Here is a 19,037-nt window from a genome sequence, read left to right as displayed (position 1 = left end):
GCACACGCTTGTATACACACACAAGTACACACACACATACACTGATGCAACCACTCCAAAAAAAAAAACAAAAAAAAAAATCTGAAACTGTATTTTGAGATATCTAAATTCCAATTTTCAGCTTGGAAAGGAATAATCTTGTGGGAAGTAATTTTCTTTACATTGTGAAAAACAGAAAAGTAATACTTAATTTTTGTAGATTGCAATACTAAAGAGTATTTACATGTTTGGTATTGTACTCATAGGTGTCATGTTGCACTAATAAGGAAAACATTCAAATCTGAAAATGGGTGAAAAAATCTGTCTAGAGAAAATGAATTATTACACATTGTGAGTACAGTTATGACTGAAGAAGGAATGTCTTGAAACAAGTTACAGCTTGACACAAGACTGATCGCTTGTTTCAAGATGATCGCTTGATTCAAGATGAAATTTGAGAGGAACTGATTAATGGGTGAAATCATCTCACAAATCAAATCATCTTACTGCTCTGGCAGAATTTTTTTTACCTTTTGCACATCAAAATGTCGCTTGCCTTAAGGCTTAAAAATCATTTGACCTTTCTCTTCCCCTTCATTTTATAGCTCATCTAAATCATTGAAGTGTATTTAGCTGAAGTCAGTAAGGAATCATTTCATTCAAATAGCAAGTACATTCAGTGTATGTAGGCATTGTTTTGTTTTCTTGTCTCTGTAGGACTACGAGGTGAATGAGTGCCTGAAGCAGCTGATGATGTCATTGCTAAGGGCCTACCGCTTCTCCCCAATCATTCCAGACCTTGGCTTCCAGGTAGGATAAGGGTCCATCCAAATCCAGCCATCTACTAGCATCCCCAATGTCCCTCGAAGTCTCAAGGTCAAGCCTTGATAAACTTCGACACACAGTCCACCCTTTGAGCAAGTGCTTGATACTCAGGGTCAAGATACTACCCTGTGGCTTGGGCCTTACATAGGACCCAACAACAGTCAGGGACTTGGAGTAAAAGTTGTCATTATTAGTCACAAGTGAGTCGAGCGATGCCATTTTCTTTTTTGTGATGATGTCATATGAATTTTTATGGTACAAATTCAGGGTTCCCATACATCCTTGAAAACCTGGAATTTTATAGACTAATTTTCCAGTCATGACCTGGGAAAGGATATAATTGATCAAATAAAGTGGACATATTATTGAGGTCATGGAAAATGTTGAGGTAAGGTTGTAACTAAGATTGAGAAACAGTTCTTGAAGTTAAAAGTTACACAGTCCATATAGAGACTGTACACTGTCGTGTATATTCAAGCAAAGCTCCGAGAAAAAGTCCTGGAAATTGATTCCCTAAAAAGAGAGGGAACCCTGATATAGTCAGTTCTGAGATACAAGGTTAAAATCATATATTATCGGCTAGTTTATGTAAATGGCCAATGTTTAAATATTGACACAAGGAGAATGATGTTTTTTCAATGTAATAGGTTTTCAGAAAATTTAATTTAATCTCACGAACTGGATTTGCTATATGTACATATAGCAAATCCAATTCGCCTTTCTCTCTTTTCAAAACACACCCTGATGGTAGCACTTTGGAGCTCCATGTGGGAAACTGGACCCATGTTGGCTTTGGGGACAAGGGATCATGGAAGACCTCAGTGACCAGTGACCTTCTTCTAATCATAGCCCTTTGCTTTGCAAAGGGCTATGATTAGAAGAAGGTCAGCTAAATGTACTTGGTGGGCATTATTCAGAAATATCACATATATATCCCCAGAGAGCAACCCCCTCTCCCAAAAAAACCCTGACCTATGTGGAATTCATGACTTAGCACTTTGGGGGAAAAAAAAAAAATCCCCCTCATCAAAGTTTTGGTATTATGAAGTTAAAACATTTGGCTCATAACAGCCCAAAATATTGTTAAAAATTCTTCGTATTGACAAATTATATTTTCAAGAGGAAAAAAGAAGGTTGATCTTCTGACATTCTCATGCCATTGAAAAGAAGATGATGAGAATCTTTAAGTAATTGATTCAGGTTTTACTCCTACTACTACTACTACTACTTTCCTATTTAACGCCATTGGTTTTTACCATTTAACAATTAGCATCTCACCAGCTCACATATATGTCTTGCTTTATACAGATATGTTTGATTATAATTGTTGCCTTGGTCATCAGTCACACTTATATTTGATTAAAATTCTAAATAATGCAAATAGAGAATCGATATTAGTTAAAGACACAATGTACAATATTTCTGCTTTTCTGAATCATAATATAAACAAAGTAAATGAGTCATGCCCCCCACACATTCCAGATGTCTACATTAAAAAATGCAGGAGCAATGTCAGCTGAGGGATTTTGCTGTTTTTCAAAGGCTGTCTTAAGGAGGCGTCAAGCCATGTGCCAATTTTGATTTATAGTTGTTATTCACATCACTGAAAAAATGAGGTCAACATTAAGGTACAGTTACACATTGCACCTTTAAGGGAAAAAAGGGACCTGCTGCAAACCAACCACTAGCACACACACATCAACATTTTGACATGCTTTCTTTTTCTTGTGAAATTCTTTTTGGCTCAATTAACTTTTAAGCAAACAGTTTCATGTTATAAATTACATGCTACATATAGTATATGTCAGGGGTGGGGGTCAAGTGAATCCGTTCAACAGCTTAACTAGTTTAACAATAAATCATTGATTCTTTGTTGCTATTTTTTTTTTAGCTGAGCCTTTTGAAGAAAGAAATACTTTTTCCATTTCATTTTAAACCTATTGAATTTGTTGAATTGAAACAGGACTGACCTTCCCACAACTGTATGTGTTTTACATGCATCAAGGCAGTTGACGTGAGCTGACTTGAATCCTGATTCCTATTCCTGTCTATCACAGATCCACTATCTGCGGCTCACGACAGCCATCCTGCGCCATGAAAAGTCCAGGAAATACCTACTCAGCAATGTCCTATATCCTTCCTTATACCACTACAGAATTCACACAGCTGTTATTGTTATAGCCTACTCTTGCCAATATCTTCTGTTAAAGCTACAATCCACTATTGTTCTCCATTAATAAATTATTTCATCACTATGAAATGTAATGATCATGTGGTGATTCTTTGGACAAGCAATCAGTATTAGAACAAAGTTCTGATATAGTGATGTCAGAAGCAGTGAGAAATAGTCCTGTTGCAAACCTGGACAAAACAGGATATAATAGCCATTGCTGCTCGTGTGCCATCAGCTCAGCAGTAAATATTTCCCACCCTTCTAAAAATGGGATCCTTGGACCAAAGCTAATGCAGGCAGGCAGTCTGATGTATTACAGTCTACATCAAACTATATCTCAACAATGTTCTATAGTAATATTGATTGTATGTCCAACGGAATCATCATCGCATGGGGAACATGTCTTTTTTCCTGCTTTAGTTGTTTCAATACATACATTTTTGCTGCTGCACGAGTGTGTTTACTACCTGGTCAAAAATTTCAACAGTGGTGTAAGTAAAGATGACAGAATTATCTAACCTGACTTCATTGTTCAGGTGGATAAAATAATTTCTTAAGGGAAAAAATTTAGTGATATGAGCTTTAAAGATATCTTTTAATTTGAATAAAATTAGAAACAAGCTGAAAGTTTGAGAACTAAGATATAAATTTTGGTTATGAGTAGTGAGTAGTTGGAGGACAGCATAAGAACCACATGGTTATTAGGTAAGTCAAGTGGGTTACTTTGTGCCATCACTGATTTCTGGTTCCGGTTGCCAGCCGCAGTTTTTTGTTTGTTTGTGGCTCTGCATACTTTTCAACTTTTAATAACTTTCATAGACTCCTTGAGACCTTTGGATTATTTTAATTGAGTTTATGGTTTGCCTATTTTATGGATTTTTTACCCTATCATCAGTTGTTGCACTGATTACATGCACTCCTGGTGAGAACCATGTGGACTCAACCCTCAGCTGATGGAGCTAATGGCTAATGGAGCTAACTTTCTTTTCTGTGAACCTCTATCAGTCGATTTAATATTACTGTGCCTTGTGAGGACTGCCTAAAAGAAACAAATGACATTACTAACCTCAAGGATGATATTCAATGGCTCCCAGATAAATTGCGAACAAAGGACTCACTTTTATCCGATTTTATTGACACCACAGGCTCATAGTCCAAAATGATCTCAGTTATGAACTCAGCCATCTCCAATATCATCCTCTGGGACCCATCATCTCATAGCTGACCTTCCTCCTTATCCACTTTCAGCTCACATGCTTCCTGGTCGGAGGTTGTAGTCAGACGTGGCAAGATGGAAGGACCCGAGCTGCCTTGTCTCCACGCATAAACCTCTCACGTCATTTTACCATGCTACCATGGCTGATGCCATGGTTCACCCTGTTGATGCCCCCGTGGCTGATGTTGCTCCTTCCCACGTGGAACTGGTCCCTGTTCCAGCTGGGACTACTCCTGCTGCAACGGCTGTTCCTGTTACTGGGTTGGCTGACCCACCTCCCGCTACCACTGCCACTTTGGGTCCTTCTGCACAGGTCCCCTTGCACCGTCCTCCCCGGCGTTTGGGCAGGTTTGTCATTCCAATGCCATTTTCTCAGGCCAACAATATTCATCCCCTCCCAAGACTGTCCCTGATAGCAATGTTAAACTGCCCCCCCCCCCACTACCTTGGGCATTGGGGACTCCATGGTTTGAAAAATCCGTTTCGTAAATGCGGTCACGTGCTGCTTTACTGGGGCCACTATTCCTGACATCCTGCAGAAACTCCCAGGACTCCTGGATTCATTTCCAACAGTTGTGAGAGTAATAGTCCACATCAGATCAAATGACACTGACCGTCGGCAGTCTGAGCAGACAAAAAGTGATTTTATCTGTTTTTTAATCTCCTCAACAGTTATTGAAAAACTGCTGTTAATTCTGGCCCAATTCCCACACTTGGTCACAGTGTGGGGCATTGTAGCAGAATTCTCAGCCTTCATTCCTTGCCCCAGTCCATGAGTATAGCACACAACAATTTTTATTCAACTTTGACTTGTTCTGGGAGCGCTCCTGTCTGTATAGAAGAGAGGGTCTTCACCTGAACATGCTAGGTAGTTGCATGCCTGCTGCTAATTTTCAGCATGCTGTTCTGTCCTCCACACGTGATTGACTATTTACATCACACACGTGGCTTCCTGAACCCTCTCCTTCCCCTTTTCCCACAACAATGACTTTCACATCCTTTGCTCACACCGGCTTCCCCTTGTAGTATGATCACACTGCTGTTCGACCTATTACCATTCCTGACCATATCACCAACAGACATCGTTACCCTCTCTGTCACCACAAAAAAATGACACGTGAATCTGTCCAATCTCCGTCCCCTTCCTCAGTCCTCACAACCGATCACAAAGCAATGTCATCTGAAACTTTTTTTTTTTCAAAACTCGTTCACTCAAAGCAAAAACCTCATTCTGAATGAATTGATAACGATTTCCTCTGCCTCACTGAAACCTGGCATAAACCCTTGGACTAGTTCTCACTAAACCAGACCACACCCACAGGATTCACATACATTGATAAACCTTGTCTTGATAGGCGGGGAGGTAGTGTTGTTGCCGTTTACAGGAAGGACATTAAAACAACCATTTCCATTCCTGCTGCTCATTCTTTCGAACACTTTGCCTTCGAACTCTCTGGTCCCACTCACTTGGTCAATGCCATTATCTACCCCCCTCCAAGCCAAACCCCTCCTTTCTCTCTGACTTCTCTGATTTTCTGACGAAGCTATGTGCCATCTCACCTTCCATTCTCCTCCTGGGTGATTTTAATATCTGCAGTGATGACACTGACTGTAAATCTGCCATAGTATTCCTGGAACTGCTACAATTCTTCAACTTCACACAACATAACTTCCCCACTCACAGCCGTGGCCACATCTTGGATTTGGTCTGCTCCACTGGTCTCACAATACATCGACTCTCCAGCCTCAACCTCAATATCTCTGACCACCTGGCAATCACCATGGACACTGACATCCCTATCCCCATCCCAAAAGTCAAGTGCATAATATCCTTCAAAAATCTCAAGTCTATTTCCTCCTCAGCTTACTGCCTCTCTTGCCAGTAAAATGTCTGCCTCCCCTCCCCCACTGTCTGATAATCCCTCCGATCTTGAAAAGTATTATAATGACTCACTCTTCTCCTGTCTTGATCAGCTGGCCCCCATTAAAACCAAAACCGTTTCATTCGCACACTCAGCTTCCTGATATACTCCTGAACTCCATCAAGTGAAATCCCCTAAGTACCAGCTCGAAAGACTCTTCAAGAAAACTGGTTTAACAGTGCATCTCCAAGCCTACTCAGACTACCTTCAACAATACAAAGATTCTCTCATCACAGCCCGATCCATCTACTACTCACACTCTCATACACTCTGGCTCCACCAACCCCAAGGCTCTTTTTTCCAAGATAAATGAACTTCTCAAACCCAGTGACAATAGCTCCAGTTCCTTTACAGTTAACAAGTGCAACCCTTTCCTTTAATTTTTCCAAACTAAAATTGATGCCATCTACAGCAACCTGGCCACATCCCCCACCCTCTCTGACCCCCCCCCCCCACCTTTACAAGTCAGCCCCTGTCAAAGTTCTACCCTGTGTCCCAAATGGAGCTGTCCAACCTTATGATGGTAATGAGAAGCTCCACTTGTCTTCTGGATCCCATCCCATCCAATCTTGTTAAGGACTGTCTCCTAGCTATTGCCTCACTCATCACAGAAATCATTAACTCCTTCAGCTCTGGTTCAGTTCCCCATACAATTTAAGTCACTGCTGTCACCTACATCCTAAAAAAAAAAAAAAAAAAAAAAAAAAAAAACTGGACACAACCCTGATGTCATAAACAACTTCCGGCCCATCTCCAATCTCCCATTTCTGTTAAAAAATACTGGTACTTGTTGCCTCCCAACTCAAAGCTCATCTTCAATCAACTGTTCAAATCATTTCAATCTGGTTTCCACTCACAGCACAGCACAGAAACAGCCATCTTTAAAGTCACCAGTGACCTCCTCCTCCCCTCAGACTCTGGCCACCTCAGCATTCTCCTCGAAGTCACTGCAGCTTTCGACACCATCGACCAGACCTTTCTTTTCTCCTGCCTTGAATCTTCCTTCAACATCACTGGTACTGCCCTCTCCCAGCCAAAATTATATCTCACTAACAGACAACAGTTAATCAGCATCAACAACTGCAACTCCTTCACCGCTCCTCTGTCCCAAGGCATCCCCCAGGGTTCGATGCTAAGCTCTCTCCTGTTCATCCTTTACATACTCCCCCTTGGTAACAACATATGTGTCATCATGGTCTCAACTTCCACTGTTACACCAATGATGTCCAGCTCTCCATCACCACTAAATCCATCACCAGCACAACTTACTCCATTCTGACCAACTGCCTTACTGAAATTTAATGGTGGATGCAAGCCTACTTCCTCAAGCTAAATTGGGATAAATGTGACATGGTCATCATTGGTCTCAAATCCTTTAACCAAACCACTCACAACTTCTGCCTTACCATCGATAACTCCACTCTGTCTCCCTCCCCACCCATCCACTACCTCTGAATCATTTTTGACAGCAGCCTCTCCTTTGAACACCAATCAAATCACTGGAACTTTCTTTTTGCACCTAAAAAACATAGCTCATTGCCACCCATCACTCTGTTTTTCTGCTGCCGAAACTTTGAGCCATGCTTTCATCACATCCAGAATTGACTACTGCAGTAGCATTCTTTACAGCTCATTATCCAAATTCCTAAACAAACTCCATTATATCCAGAACGTTGCTGCTTGCCAGCTCCCCCACTCCCGTTCCCGTAACCACATGGCCCCTGTCCTCCAGAACCTCCACTGGCTCCCTTTCCCACAATGGATCCAATACAAAGTCCTTCTCCTCACTCACAAAGCCCTCCATAACCAGGTCCCCTCCTTCCTCACCGACCTGCTCCACATACTTCTTCCCTCAGCCTTCGCTCTTCTGATGTTAAGCTCCTGTCTCCACCACACAGGACCAAGCACCGGACCTGGGGCGACAGAGCCTTCTCCATAGCTGCCCCCTCCCTCTGGAACTCCCTCCCCAAACACGTCAGAGACTGCACCGATCTGTCCATGTTCAGATCGTTAATGAAAACACCTTTTCAGTATTGCTTTTAATGTATGATTAATGTGTGTTACATGTTTTTGGTTTGTTGCTTTTGTTTATTTTATCTTATGTAAAGCATATTTTTGTACCTTGAAAAATGCTGTACAAATAAAATTTATTATTATTATTATAATACAAATTTCCTTTAACTTCATGCCATAATACAACATAATAACCGGGCCCATTCCTTGGGCCTAGGGTTAGAATGAGGTAGAAGTCTATTTGATGGATAGTGCCATTCTTAGGATATGAGATGTTTCAAGTAGTGCGATCTTCTGTAGTTCTTGTATTCTGATGTTTCCCAGGATCCGTTGAGTGTATTTCTCCATCCGTTTTTTTTTACAAGTCCCAGGGCTCCTATCACTACTGGTATTGTTGTGGTTTTCATTCCCCGCATTCTTTCTATCTCGATATTGTTGTGGTTTTCATTCCCCACATTCGTTCAATCTCAATATTGTTGTGAATTTTTAATATTATTATTATTATTATTATTATGCACTTTTGAAAAATATGCTTTATTGCTTTTCTGATCCAGCCGAGGTAGCATTTTTTTTCAGTAAAGAAAGCTCGTTTGCCTTTAAAGTCTTTAACATGAAATTACATTCGACGTGCTCCGTTCGGTAGTGTTCTTCTACATTAAAACCCCTCTAAGAGTGAAGGAAGCAGGGTTGGAGGAGCTCATCCCTACCACCTGGTGGCCTACGCGCTTTGACAAGGAGGTAAACAGGCTGACAGAGTGGCTACGTAGTTTCAAGTTTGAAATTTATTTGTCTTATATGTAAAATAAGTTTACATTTTTTCTCATAATAAAATGCTTGTTTTACTTGCTCAACACACAAGTGGGAAATAAAAATACTTATAAAAGTACTTGGAGAAATCAAAATGCAAGGACAGGATGCATGTGCGAAAACAGTCAGTGCAGACTTTGGATGTACTTTGTTGGACAGTGTGCTACAGTAGAGAATGTGTACAGTAGGTGACATATACAATGTTACTGTAAACGGTAAACTTGTGCAAACGGCAGATTGGACAGTCAGAACTCCACTAACCTAATGACAAGATGACTGTTAAACTGGCTGTTAAAGTGACTGACAGCTATAACTGTCTGCAGCATCAGACTGCCTGATTAAATAAATATTGATTAAATGATAGACATACCACTTTGCCTAGTAATCTCTTGAAGTGAAAGGATGTGTGTTAACTGGCTTACTACCTGTCAATTGTTCTAGGTTCTTGTGCATATAACGGACTGGCTCAGATGGCTGAGTTACTGATGGATTACACTGTGTTGTCTGCCCTTCAGGGGAAGAATGAGCGGGAACCCAAAGATGAGACCGCAGATGAGCGGCTAAGGCGCCGGGCCTATGAGAGAGGCTGTCAGAGGCTCAAGAAGAGAATTGAAGGTAACTGGATGTCTTTGATCTGTTAACTGTATAAGCATTGATACTTAGTCAGTCGCCAGCTTATTCAATCTTTTTATCAGTATTTACTTTCTTGGTCAGGGAAGAGCTATATGAACACATTTTCTTTTGCAAAAACTCCCCCTTAAATATTGATTTTTGGATGCATTCGAGAAGAACAAATACCAGAAGTAAAGCAACAACTGAAAAGTTTTGAATTGATATTCTCTATTCAACTCGTCTTTTCTTTTGTCTCCTCTCTCCTTCCCCCTCCTCTCCTCTTCTGTCAGTGGTGGAGGAGCTGCAGGTACAGATCCTGAGATTGCTGCTTAACAACAAGGACAAGGGGACGGTGTGTATAGATAATCAAGTATAACTTTCAACAACACTAAAGTCTTAAGTAAGAAAGTCCAATGACACAATGAATCTGATTTGTCAGAGTGCCTGTCTATTATAATGTAGAAAGAAAGAAAGTCAAAAAAGCAAAGTTCACAAAGCAGAAGTCAGCACAGACATTGTTTTTATTTATTTAACCATTTATCTGAGGAAATTTTGCTTTGTTTGCATTTGCCCCTTAAGCTAGCATTGCCCTGCTTTACATTTCTAAATGGAAGTCATGTGCTCACTGAGCTGTACGTTTGCAGCATTTAGACTCCTCAAACAAGATCAAGTTCAACATTATTGTCATATGTACTGGGAGTACAGTGAAATTCTTGTGCTCTGGCTCTCTCTCCCTTAACACAAGGGACGCAATGACAAAGAACAAAAAGATATGCCACCCCCCCCCAAAAAAAAAACAAAAAACAAAACAAAAACAGACTATGTACACAGTGAATTCATACATTATATACACAATATACGGTGCACAATAACACAACAATGTAAGGTGCATACGGGTGTGTCAGCTGTTCAGCAACCTGACTTCCTGTGGAAATAAGCTATTACTGAGATGGGTGGTATGTGATTGCTTGCTCCGGTAGCGTTTTTTAGATGGAAAGAGCGTGAACAGAATATGAGCAGGGTGGCTGGTGTCCTTAATGATGTTTTGGGCTTTCCTTTTGCAGTGAGTGGTGTAAATATTGTGAGGTGGTAATTCCGTGCCAATGAATTTTGCTGCTGTCTTTACAGTCCTCTGAAGCAGTCTGCAGTCCTGAGCAGTCAGGTTGCAAAACCACACTGTGATACAGCCTGTCAAGACACTCTCCATGGTACTGTGATAAAAGTTCATTAGAGTTTTGGTACAAAACTCTCGAGACGCCTCAGAAAATACAGTCTCTGCTGTGCCTTCTTGAGGATGCAATTGGTGTTGAGAGTCCATGTGAGGTTGTCTGTGATATGTAAAATGAGAAATTTAAAACTGTCCACAATTACAACAGATGACCCATTGTTGGAAACAAGAATATGATTTTCTCTGATCTTTCTCAAGTCAACAATGATTTCTTTTGCCTTATTGATGTTTAGAGAGGTTGTTTTCATGGCATCATATGGTTGAATCTTCCACTTCCCTCCTGTAGGCCATCTCATCACTGTTGCTTATTAGTCCAGTTGCTGTGGTGTCATCTGTGAATTTAGTGATGCTGTTGTTGTAATATTTGGCAACACAGTGGTGTGTAAACAGATTGTATGATAGGGAACTGAGGTAGCAGCTCTGAGGTGCGCCGGTCCTAAGAACTTATGTGGATGAGTATGTTTTACCTATTCTCACAGTCTGGGAGCTGCCTGTCAGGAAATCAAATAGCCATTTACACATAGAGTTGCCCAAACCAGGACCTCTGAGTTTCAACACCAGCTTGGATGGTACAGTTGTATTAAAAGCCGAGTTGTAATCAATAAACAACATTCTGACATCGCTAAGTTTCTTTTCAAGGTGGACTAAAGCAGTATGCAGAGCAAGTGAGATAGCGTCATCTACAGATCTATTGGAACAGTAGGCGAACTGTAATAGGTCAGGGGTAGCAGGAATTTTACATTTTATATATGATATTACCAATCTTTCCAGACAGAAGGAGCGAGCTACTTAAAAGTAGAATCTGTAATGTTGAATTTGTTAGTAGAAGCTGTTAGTGAATTCTCTGCAATTCCGTTTTGTTTTGTTTTGTTTTGCTTTGCTTTACTTTGTGAGTTGGTGTTGAGATGGGGAGAAGGGAGGGCTTGCGATAATCTGAGGGAGTGTGAGCTTTGAGGAACAATGTTTCTGTTATGTTTGAGTCATAAAAGGGCCCACGCTTACAGTTACTGTCACAATTTGATTTAATTGATGCTTGGAGAATAAACAATTTAAACACCAGACAGTACATGTGGGTAAAGGTTTCAGGGAACAGGGTCAGTGCTGCCAGGCTAGACAGGCTGTATATTACCAGACACATTAAAGCTGCAGTAGGCAACTTGAACATTCCAACGCAAATCCTTCCACCTCACTCTCTGCTGCCTCCTATCACTCCGCTAAGTCCCTCCCACCAAATGACCTCCGCATCACTCTTCACTCCCTTACACTCATGTACAACCAGGAAATTTCAAAGCGAGACCCGTGAAACTTGTTTCGCAGTTGATAATCTATCATCTCATCTCATCTTCAGCCACTTTTCCGGGGTCGGGTCATGGTGGCAGCAAGCTAAGTAGGGCACTCCAGACATCCTTCTCCCCAGCAACGCTCTCCAGCTCCTCCTGGGGGATCCCAAGGCGTTCCCATGCCAGATGCCTGATTGGACATGTAGTCCCTCCAGCAAGTTCTCGGTCTACCCCGGGGTCTCCTCCCAGTCGGTTCAGGCATCCTAATCAGATGCCCAAACCATCTCAACGGGCTCCTTTCGATGCGAAGGAGCAGCGGCTCTACTCCAAGCTCCCTCCGGATGTCCAAGCTCCTCACCCTATCTCTAAGGCTGAGCCCAGACACCCTACGGGGGAAACTAATTTCAGCCGCTTGTATCCTTGATCTCACCCTTTCGGTCACTACCCAAAGCTCATGACCATAGGTGAGGGTTTGAATGAAGACTGATTGGTAAATTGAGAGCTTTGCCTTCCGGCTCAGCTCCTTCTTCGCCACAACGGTCCGGTACAACGTCCGCATTACTGTTGATGCTGCACCAATCCGTCTGTGAATCTCCTGCTCCATCTTACCCTCACTCGTGAACAGTACCCCGAGATACTTGAGCTCCTTCACTTGGGGCAGCAACTTATCCCCAACCCAGAGGGAGCAATCCATCATTTTCTGGTAGAGAACCATGGCCTCAGACTCGGAGGTGCTGACTGTCATCCTGGCCATTTCACACTCAGCTGCAAACCGCCCCAGTGCGTGCCGGAGGTCGCATTCTGATGAAGCCAACAAAACCACATCATCTGTGAAGAGCAGAGCTGCAATTCTGAGGTTCCCAAAACAGACACACTCCTCACCTTGGTTGCACCTTGAGATCCTGTCCATGAATATCACAAACAGAATCAGAGACAAGGGACAACCTTGGCGGAGTCCGACACCCACCGAGAACGTGTTTGACTTTGTGCCAAGAATGCAGACACAGCTCTCACTTTGGTTATACAAGGACTGGATGGCTTGTAGCAACTGCCCCGATACCCCATACAGTACCCCCCACAGAGTGCTCCGAGGTACACGGTTGTAAGCCTTCTCCAAGTCCACAAAACACATGTAGACTGGCTAGTCAAGCTCCCATGCTCCCCTCAGCACTTCCACAAGGGTAAAGAGTTGGTCCATTGTTCTACAGCCAGGATGGAATCCGCATTGTTCCTTCTGGATCTGAGGTTCGATGATCAGTCGGAGCCTCCTTTCGAGCACCCTAGAGTAGACTTTCCCAGGGAGGCTGAGCAATGTGATGCCCTGATAATTGGAGCACACCGTCTGGTCCCCTTTTTTGAATATGGGAACCACCACCCCAGCCTGCCACTCCACACGTACTGTCCCCGACCTCCACGCGACACTGAAGAGGTGTGTCAACCAAGACAGCCCAACAATGTCCAGAGCCTTCAGCATCTCAAGGCGAATCTCATCCACACCCGGTGCCTTGCTGCTGAGGAGCTTTTTAACTACCTCAGAGACTTCTGCCAGGGATATGGGTGGGACTTCCCTTGAGTCTTCAGGCTCTACCTCCTCCACTGAGGATGTGTTAGTCGGGTTCAGGAACTCCTCAGAGTGTTCTTTCCACTGCTCGACAACATTCCCAGTCCGGGTCAACAGTTCCCCTCCCCGGCTGAACACAGCCTGAGTCAAGCCCTGCTTCCCCTTCCTGAGTTGTCAGATAGCTTGCCAGAGTTTCCTTGAGGCCAACCGAAAGTCCTCCTGCATAGCCTTGCCAAACTCCTCCCACACCTGAGTTTTGGCTTTCGTGACCGTCTGATAATCTGTCAATGTAAAAAAAAGGGTTTTTTTTCATCAATCTCCTGGTTATGCTAATATTGCTCATGTGAAGCAGCCTTGTTGATTTTTAGAGATAGGGTTACAACCGTAAGTGACTGGCCGAGCAGGGTGGATGCAAATTGATCGCATACACGCACATCTGCATTTGTAGAACAGCTAATAAGAATGCCCACACTCTGAAATGATCCGTGGTTGGTTAAAATCTTCCATCCCGGGTTATATTTTCTAAATCCTGAATACAGAGCCAACATGAGGCACATAAGACTAGTTTTCTCTCAGACCACTTGAATTACAATATGCTGAAAGGTTATTATGGAAATTTTGTCCCAATGACGCCACAAAAAACTGCCTACCCTAGCTTTAACACCAAGTTAGTCAGGAGCAACATATTTCCAGTTAGTTTTACAGCTCTCCACTTAGTCAATGTTGTTGTCTTTCACCAAAAAAATAAACAAGCAAAAAAATAAAATATAGAGCACTCACAAAAAAAAAAAAATATATATGTATCTACTCATATATTTTCGGAATGTGTGTGTGGCGTTAGTGTGTGTGTGTGTTAGTTAGTGTAGATACGGGACCGAAAACTAAAGCACTTATGATCCTAATTATTTTTGGAGGTGGTAGGTATTGTCTCAGAGAGTAAGGGAAAATCCCAGAAAATTTAAATTATGCATAAATATGCATAAATATGCAAAATAAGATTTTTTCTAAAAATGGCTAAAACCACTTTTCTCGGCATTTCAGATGATTCTGAGCATCTTTGATTTTTTCACCTATATAAAAAAAATTTCTGGGACTTAGAAACGTTTTGGCATTATGCAAAATATATGCATTTTTTCAAAAATGCACTTATGAGCCTAATTTTTTTCGGAGGTGGTAGGTATTGTTCAGAGAGGACCAGAAAAATAGCAGAAAATTAAAATATAATTATAGTAATTATGCATAATTATGCAAAATATGCATTTTCTAAAAATGGCTAAAAACCACTTTTCTCGGCATTTCAGATGATTCTGAGCATTTGGGAGGAGGGAGTTGGAGTGATGGGGGGGTTTAGGGGCAGGGGGAAGGCGGTTAGCTGGCAGGATGAAGAGGAGAAAGATTTAGACGGATGGATAACCAAAACGCTACATTGTAGCGGGGTTCTTCTAGTATATATAGATATATATATATATATCTATATATATGTATAGAGAGAAGAGAGAGAGAGAGAGAGCACTCACAACACCATTGATGGTTTTGGAAAAAAACGCTATATATATACACTACCGTTCAAAAGTTTGGGATCACCCAAACAATTTTGTGTTTTCCATGAAAAGTCACACTTATTCACCACCATATGTTGTGAAATGAATAGAAAATAGAGTCAAGACATTGACAAGGTTAGAAATAATGATTTGTATTTGAAATAAGATTTTTTTTACATCAAACTTTGCTTTCGTCAAAGAATCCTCCATTTGCAGCAATTACAGCATTGCAGACCTTTGGCATTCTAGCTGTTAATTTGTTGAGGTAATCTGGAGAAATTGCACCCCACGCTTCCAGAAGCAGCTCCCACAAGTTGGATTGGTTGGATGGGCACTTCTTTGAGCAGATTGAGTTTCTGGAGCATCACATTTGTGGGGTCAATTAAACGCTCAAAATGGCCAGAAAAAGAGAACTTTCATCTGAAACTCGACAGTCTATTCTTGTTCTTAGAAATGAAGGCTATTCCATGCGAGAAATTGCTAAGAAATTGAAGATTTCCTACACCGGTGTGTACTACTCCCTTCAGAGGACAGCACAAACAGGCTCTAACCAGAGTAGAAAAAGAAGTGGGAGGCCGCGTTGCACAACTGAGCAAGAAGATAAGTACATTAGAGTCTCTAGTTTGAGAAACAGACGCCTCACAGGTCCCCAACTGGCATCTTCATTAAATAGTACCTGTTAGAGCCTGTTTGTGCTGTCCTCTGAAGGGAGTAGTACACACCGGTGTAGGAAATCTTCAATTTCTTAGCAATTTCTCGCATGGAATAGCCTTCATTTCTAAGAACAAGAATAGACTGTCGAGTTTCAGATGAAAGTTCTCTTTTTCTGGCCATTTTCAGCGTTTAATTGACCCCACAAATGTGATGCTCCAGAAACTCAATCTGCTCAAAGAAGTGCCCATCCAACCAATCCAACTTGTGGGAGCTGCTTCTGGGAGCGTGGGGTGCAATTTCTCCAGATTACCTCAACAAATTAACAGCTAGAATGCCAAAGGTCTGCAATGCTGTAATTGCTGCAAATGGAGGATTCTTTGACGAAAGCAAAGTTTGATGTAAAAAAAATCTTATTTCAAATACAAATCATTATTTCTAACCTTGTCAATGTCTTGACTCTATTTTCTATTCATTTCACAACATATGGTGGTAAATAAGTGTGACTTTTCATGGAAAACACGAAATTGTTTGGGTGATCCCAAACTTTTGAACGGTAGTGTATATATATATATATATTAGGGCTGGGACTTTAACGCGTTATTCGATAATCAATTATAGGAAAAATAACGGCGTTAAAAAAAATTAACGCATTTTATCGCATTTTATTTTTACACTCCAGTCCACACGGAACGCTTCTCAGTGCACTCGTTTCTGGCATACGGATTATACCGATGCACCGAGTGACGTCAGTCAAGCGGAAGGCGGCGTAGGTTAGGCTAACAAGTTAGTATGCTAACAACAGATGTGATGGACGACAAGGACGACACCGCGTTGCTTAGCTCTGTGGATGGGAAATTTACGTTTAAAAAACGGTCGGATGCAAGCCTAGATAAGAGCACTGTTGTGTGCAGACTCTGCAACAAAGGTTTGCATTCCACCGCAGTTATTCAAGCCTCCGGTACCACCTAAATGCGAAACACGTTGCAGCTAGTACGAACACCGGAGCTAACGCTAATGCTAACGCTAGTGCTCCTAGTACAACCAAGCAGAGTCGCCAACCGACTCTCCACCAGATGACGGGTTTCAAAGCCAAGATGAGTAAGTCCACGTCTGATAAATTAACAAACTCACTGGCGAAATGGATTGCTGTGGACTGTAGACCACTTTCAGTGGTAGAAGATCAGGGATTACAAAAAGTACTGTGTTTGTTGTTTAAACTTATGTATGTGTCTATTCATTGATTTAGTCATCTACCAAGACCTGTTTGAATTGAAAAATGTTGCTTCTGGTGTCAAATATCGATATGCGATTAAAATGCGATTAATTACGATTAATTAATTACAAAGCCTATAATTAATTCGATTAATTTCTTTAATCAAGTCCCACCACTAATACATACATATGTAGAGCCGAAGTAACGGAGAAGACCGTAGGTTCACACTTTAGCCGTGTAGGCAACTTTCTTTAATCCACGGTAAATCAGCGAGACAAACAAAACCCACAGCTCGACTGAGCGGAGGTGGCAAGAATAACCAGAAAACTGGCTGGACAACCATAACTTAACCCTGCGTTAACCTGCCAGGGCAACCATGACTTAACCCTTAGTTCCTGGGTTGAATTCTGTCCCCAATACGTGTCCACCACATGAGCCCCCCCAGAATTCGCCCTAGTAATCGAAGTCAGGCAGGCGCGGGTGGACGACAGGCCGTCCGCGGCGGCTCCGGATAACAGGGGCCGGAGTGTCTGTGGGAGGCATTGACGCGGGCCTGTGGAGGTCGGCCTGAGGAGCAGAAGAGGCAGCTCGGGCCTCCACGGGGGGAGGAGGCGGAGCCGGGGGACGACCGCGACGAGGAGGTTGGGCTAATTCCAACGGCTGCGTCAAGTCCAGGTGTGCGGGTTTAACTCGGTCCACTGAAACATGCTCGGCCGTGCCCCCAAAATCCACCACCAGGTGCTTAGTTCCCCGTTCCAGGACGCGGAAGGGGCCGTCATAAGGGGGTTGCAGAGGGGGGCGGTGTGCGTCGTGACGGATGAACACGTAGTCCGCTGACTGCAGACCTGGGGGCACCTGGGACACCGGAGCGCCGTGTTGGGCGGTAGGGACGGGTGTGAAAGCTCTGACCCCGTCCAGCAAGGAGGCTCGTTGGTCCACAGCTGACCAGGGACGCGTTGCATTGGGCATGAAATCGCCTGGGACTCGCAGCGGCGTGCCGTACACCAGCTCCGCAGAGGAGGCTTGTAGGTCTTCCTTCGGGGCGGTCCGCAGGCCCAGCATGACCCATGGGAGCTTGTCAACCCAGTTGCAGTCCTTGAGAGTAGCCCGAAGCGCAGCCTTCATGGACCGGTGGAAGCGCTCACATAGGCCGTTCGCCTGAGGGTGGTAGGCGGTAGTGCGATGAAGCTTGACGCCCAGAGCCTCACCCACAGCATTCCATAGCTCTGAGGTAAACTGTGGCCCACGGTCAGATGAAAGGTCGGAAGGCGTACCGAAACGTGAGACCCACGACCCAATAAAAGCCCGGGCCACATCAGCAGACGTCGTGGATGCCAGGGGAACAGCTTCAGGCCAGCGCGTAGTCCTGTCCACCACAGTGAAGAGGTAGGTGAACCCATGGGAGGGGGGTAGGGGACCAACCAGGTCGACGTGGACATGGTCAAATCGTCTCTCCGGCACTGCGAAGCGTTCCAGGGGCGCCTTAATGTGGCGGTGTATCTTAGCCCGCTGACAGGCAACACACGAGTCGGCCCACGCTTTCACGTCTCTCTTAAGTCCCTCCCACACAAACTTAGCAGAGGTCAGGCGCACGGATGGCTTACCGCCTGGATGAGAGAGGCCGTGCACAGCTTCAAATACGGGGCGTCTCCAGCTGTGCGGGACGATGGGCCTGGGCTGTCCTGTGGAGACGTCACACAGGAGGGTGACACCTGTGTCGCTGAAAGGAACGTCCTGCAGGCGGAGCCCCGTGTCGGAGGCCCGGAGACGGAGGATGCTCGGGTCCGTGGCCTGGTCAGCAGCCATCTGTGCATAGTCAAGGCCTAGGTGGACCGCTCCAATCACTGCCCTAGACAGGCAGTCAGCTACCTGGTTAGACTTACCAGCGACGTGCTGGATGTCGGTAGTGAATTCCGAAATGTAGGAGAGTTGTCGCTGCTGGCGAGCGGACCATGGCTCGGCCGTCTTGGACATGGCAAACGTGAGGGGCTTGTGGTCCACGTACGCAGTAAA

The 19,037-nt window shown here is 43.5% G+C and overlaps 1 protein-coding gene across 1 annotated transcript in view; it reads left to right on the top strand.

The window, feature by feature from the left end:
• LOC130106773 (E3 ubiquitin-protein ligase RNF123) overlaps window positions 1-19,037 on the top strand; it is a 349,957-nt gene that overhangs the window by 12,380 nt on the left and 318,540 nt on the right. Inside the window, exons 14-18 of the mRNA XM_056273023.1 lie at window positions 697-789; window positions 2,862-2,937; window positions 8,751-8,866; window positions 9,451-9,550; window positions 9,838-9,899. Coding sequence (XP_056128998.1) covers window positions 697-789; window positions 2,862-2,937; window positions 8,751-8,866; window positions 9,451-9,550; window positions 9,838-9,899 — 447 coding nt within the window. The remainder of the gene's footprint in view (window positions 1-696; window positions 790-2,861; window positions 2,938-8,750; window positions 8,867-9,450; window positions 9,551-9,837; window positions 9,900-19,037) is intronic.

Source organism: Lampris incognitus, chromosome 2, assembly GCF_029633865.1.
Source record: "Lampris incognitus isolate fLamInc1 chromosome 2, fLamInc1.hap2, whole genome shotgun sequence".
Lineage (NCBI taxonomy): Eukaryota > Metazoa > Chordata > Actinopteri > Lampriformes > Lampridae > Lampris > Lampris incognitus.
Note: the sequence above shows the minus strand (reverse complement) of the source record. Positions and strands in the feature narration are given on the sequence as shown.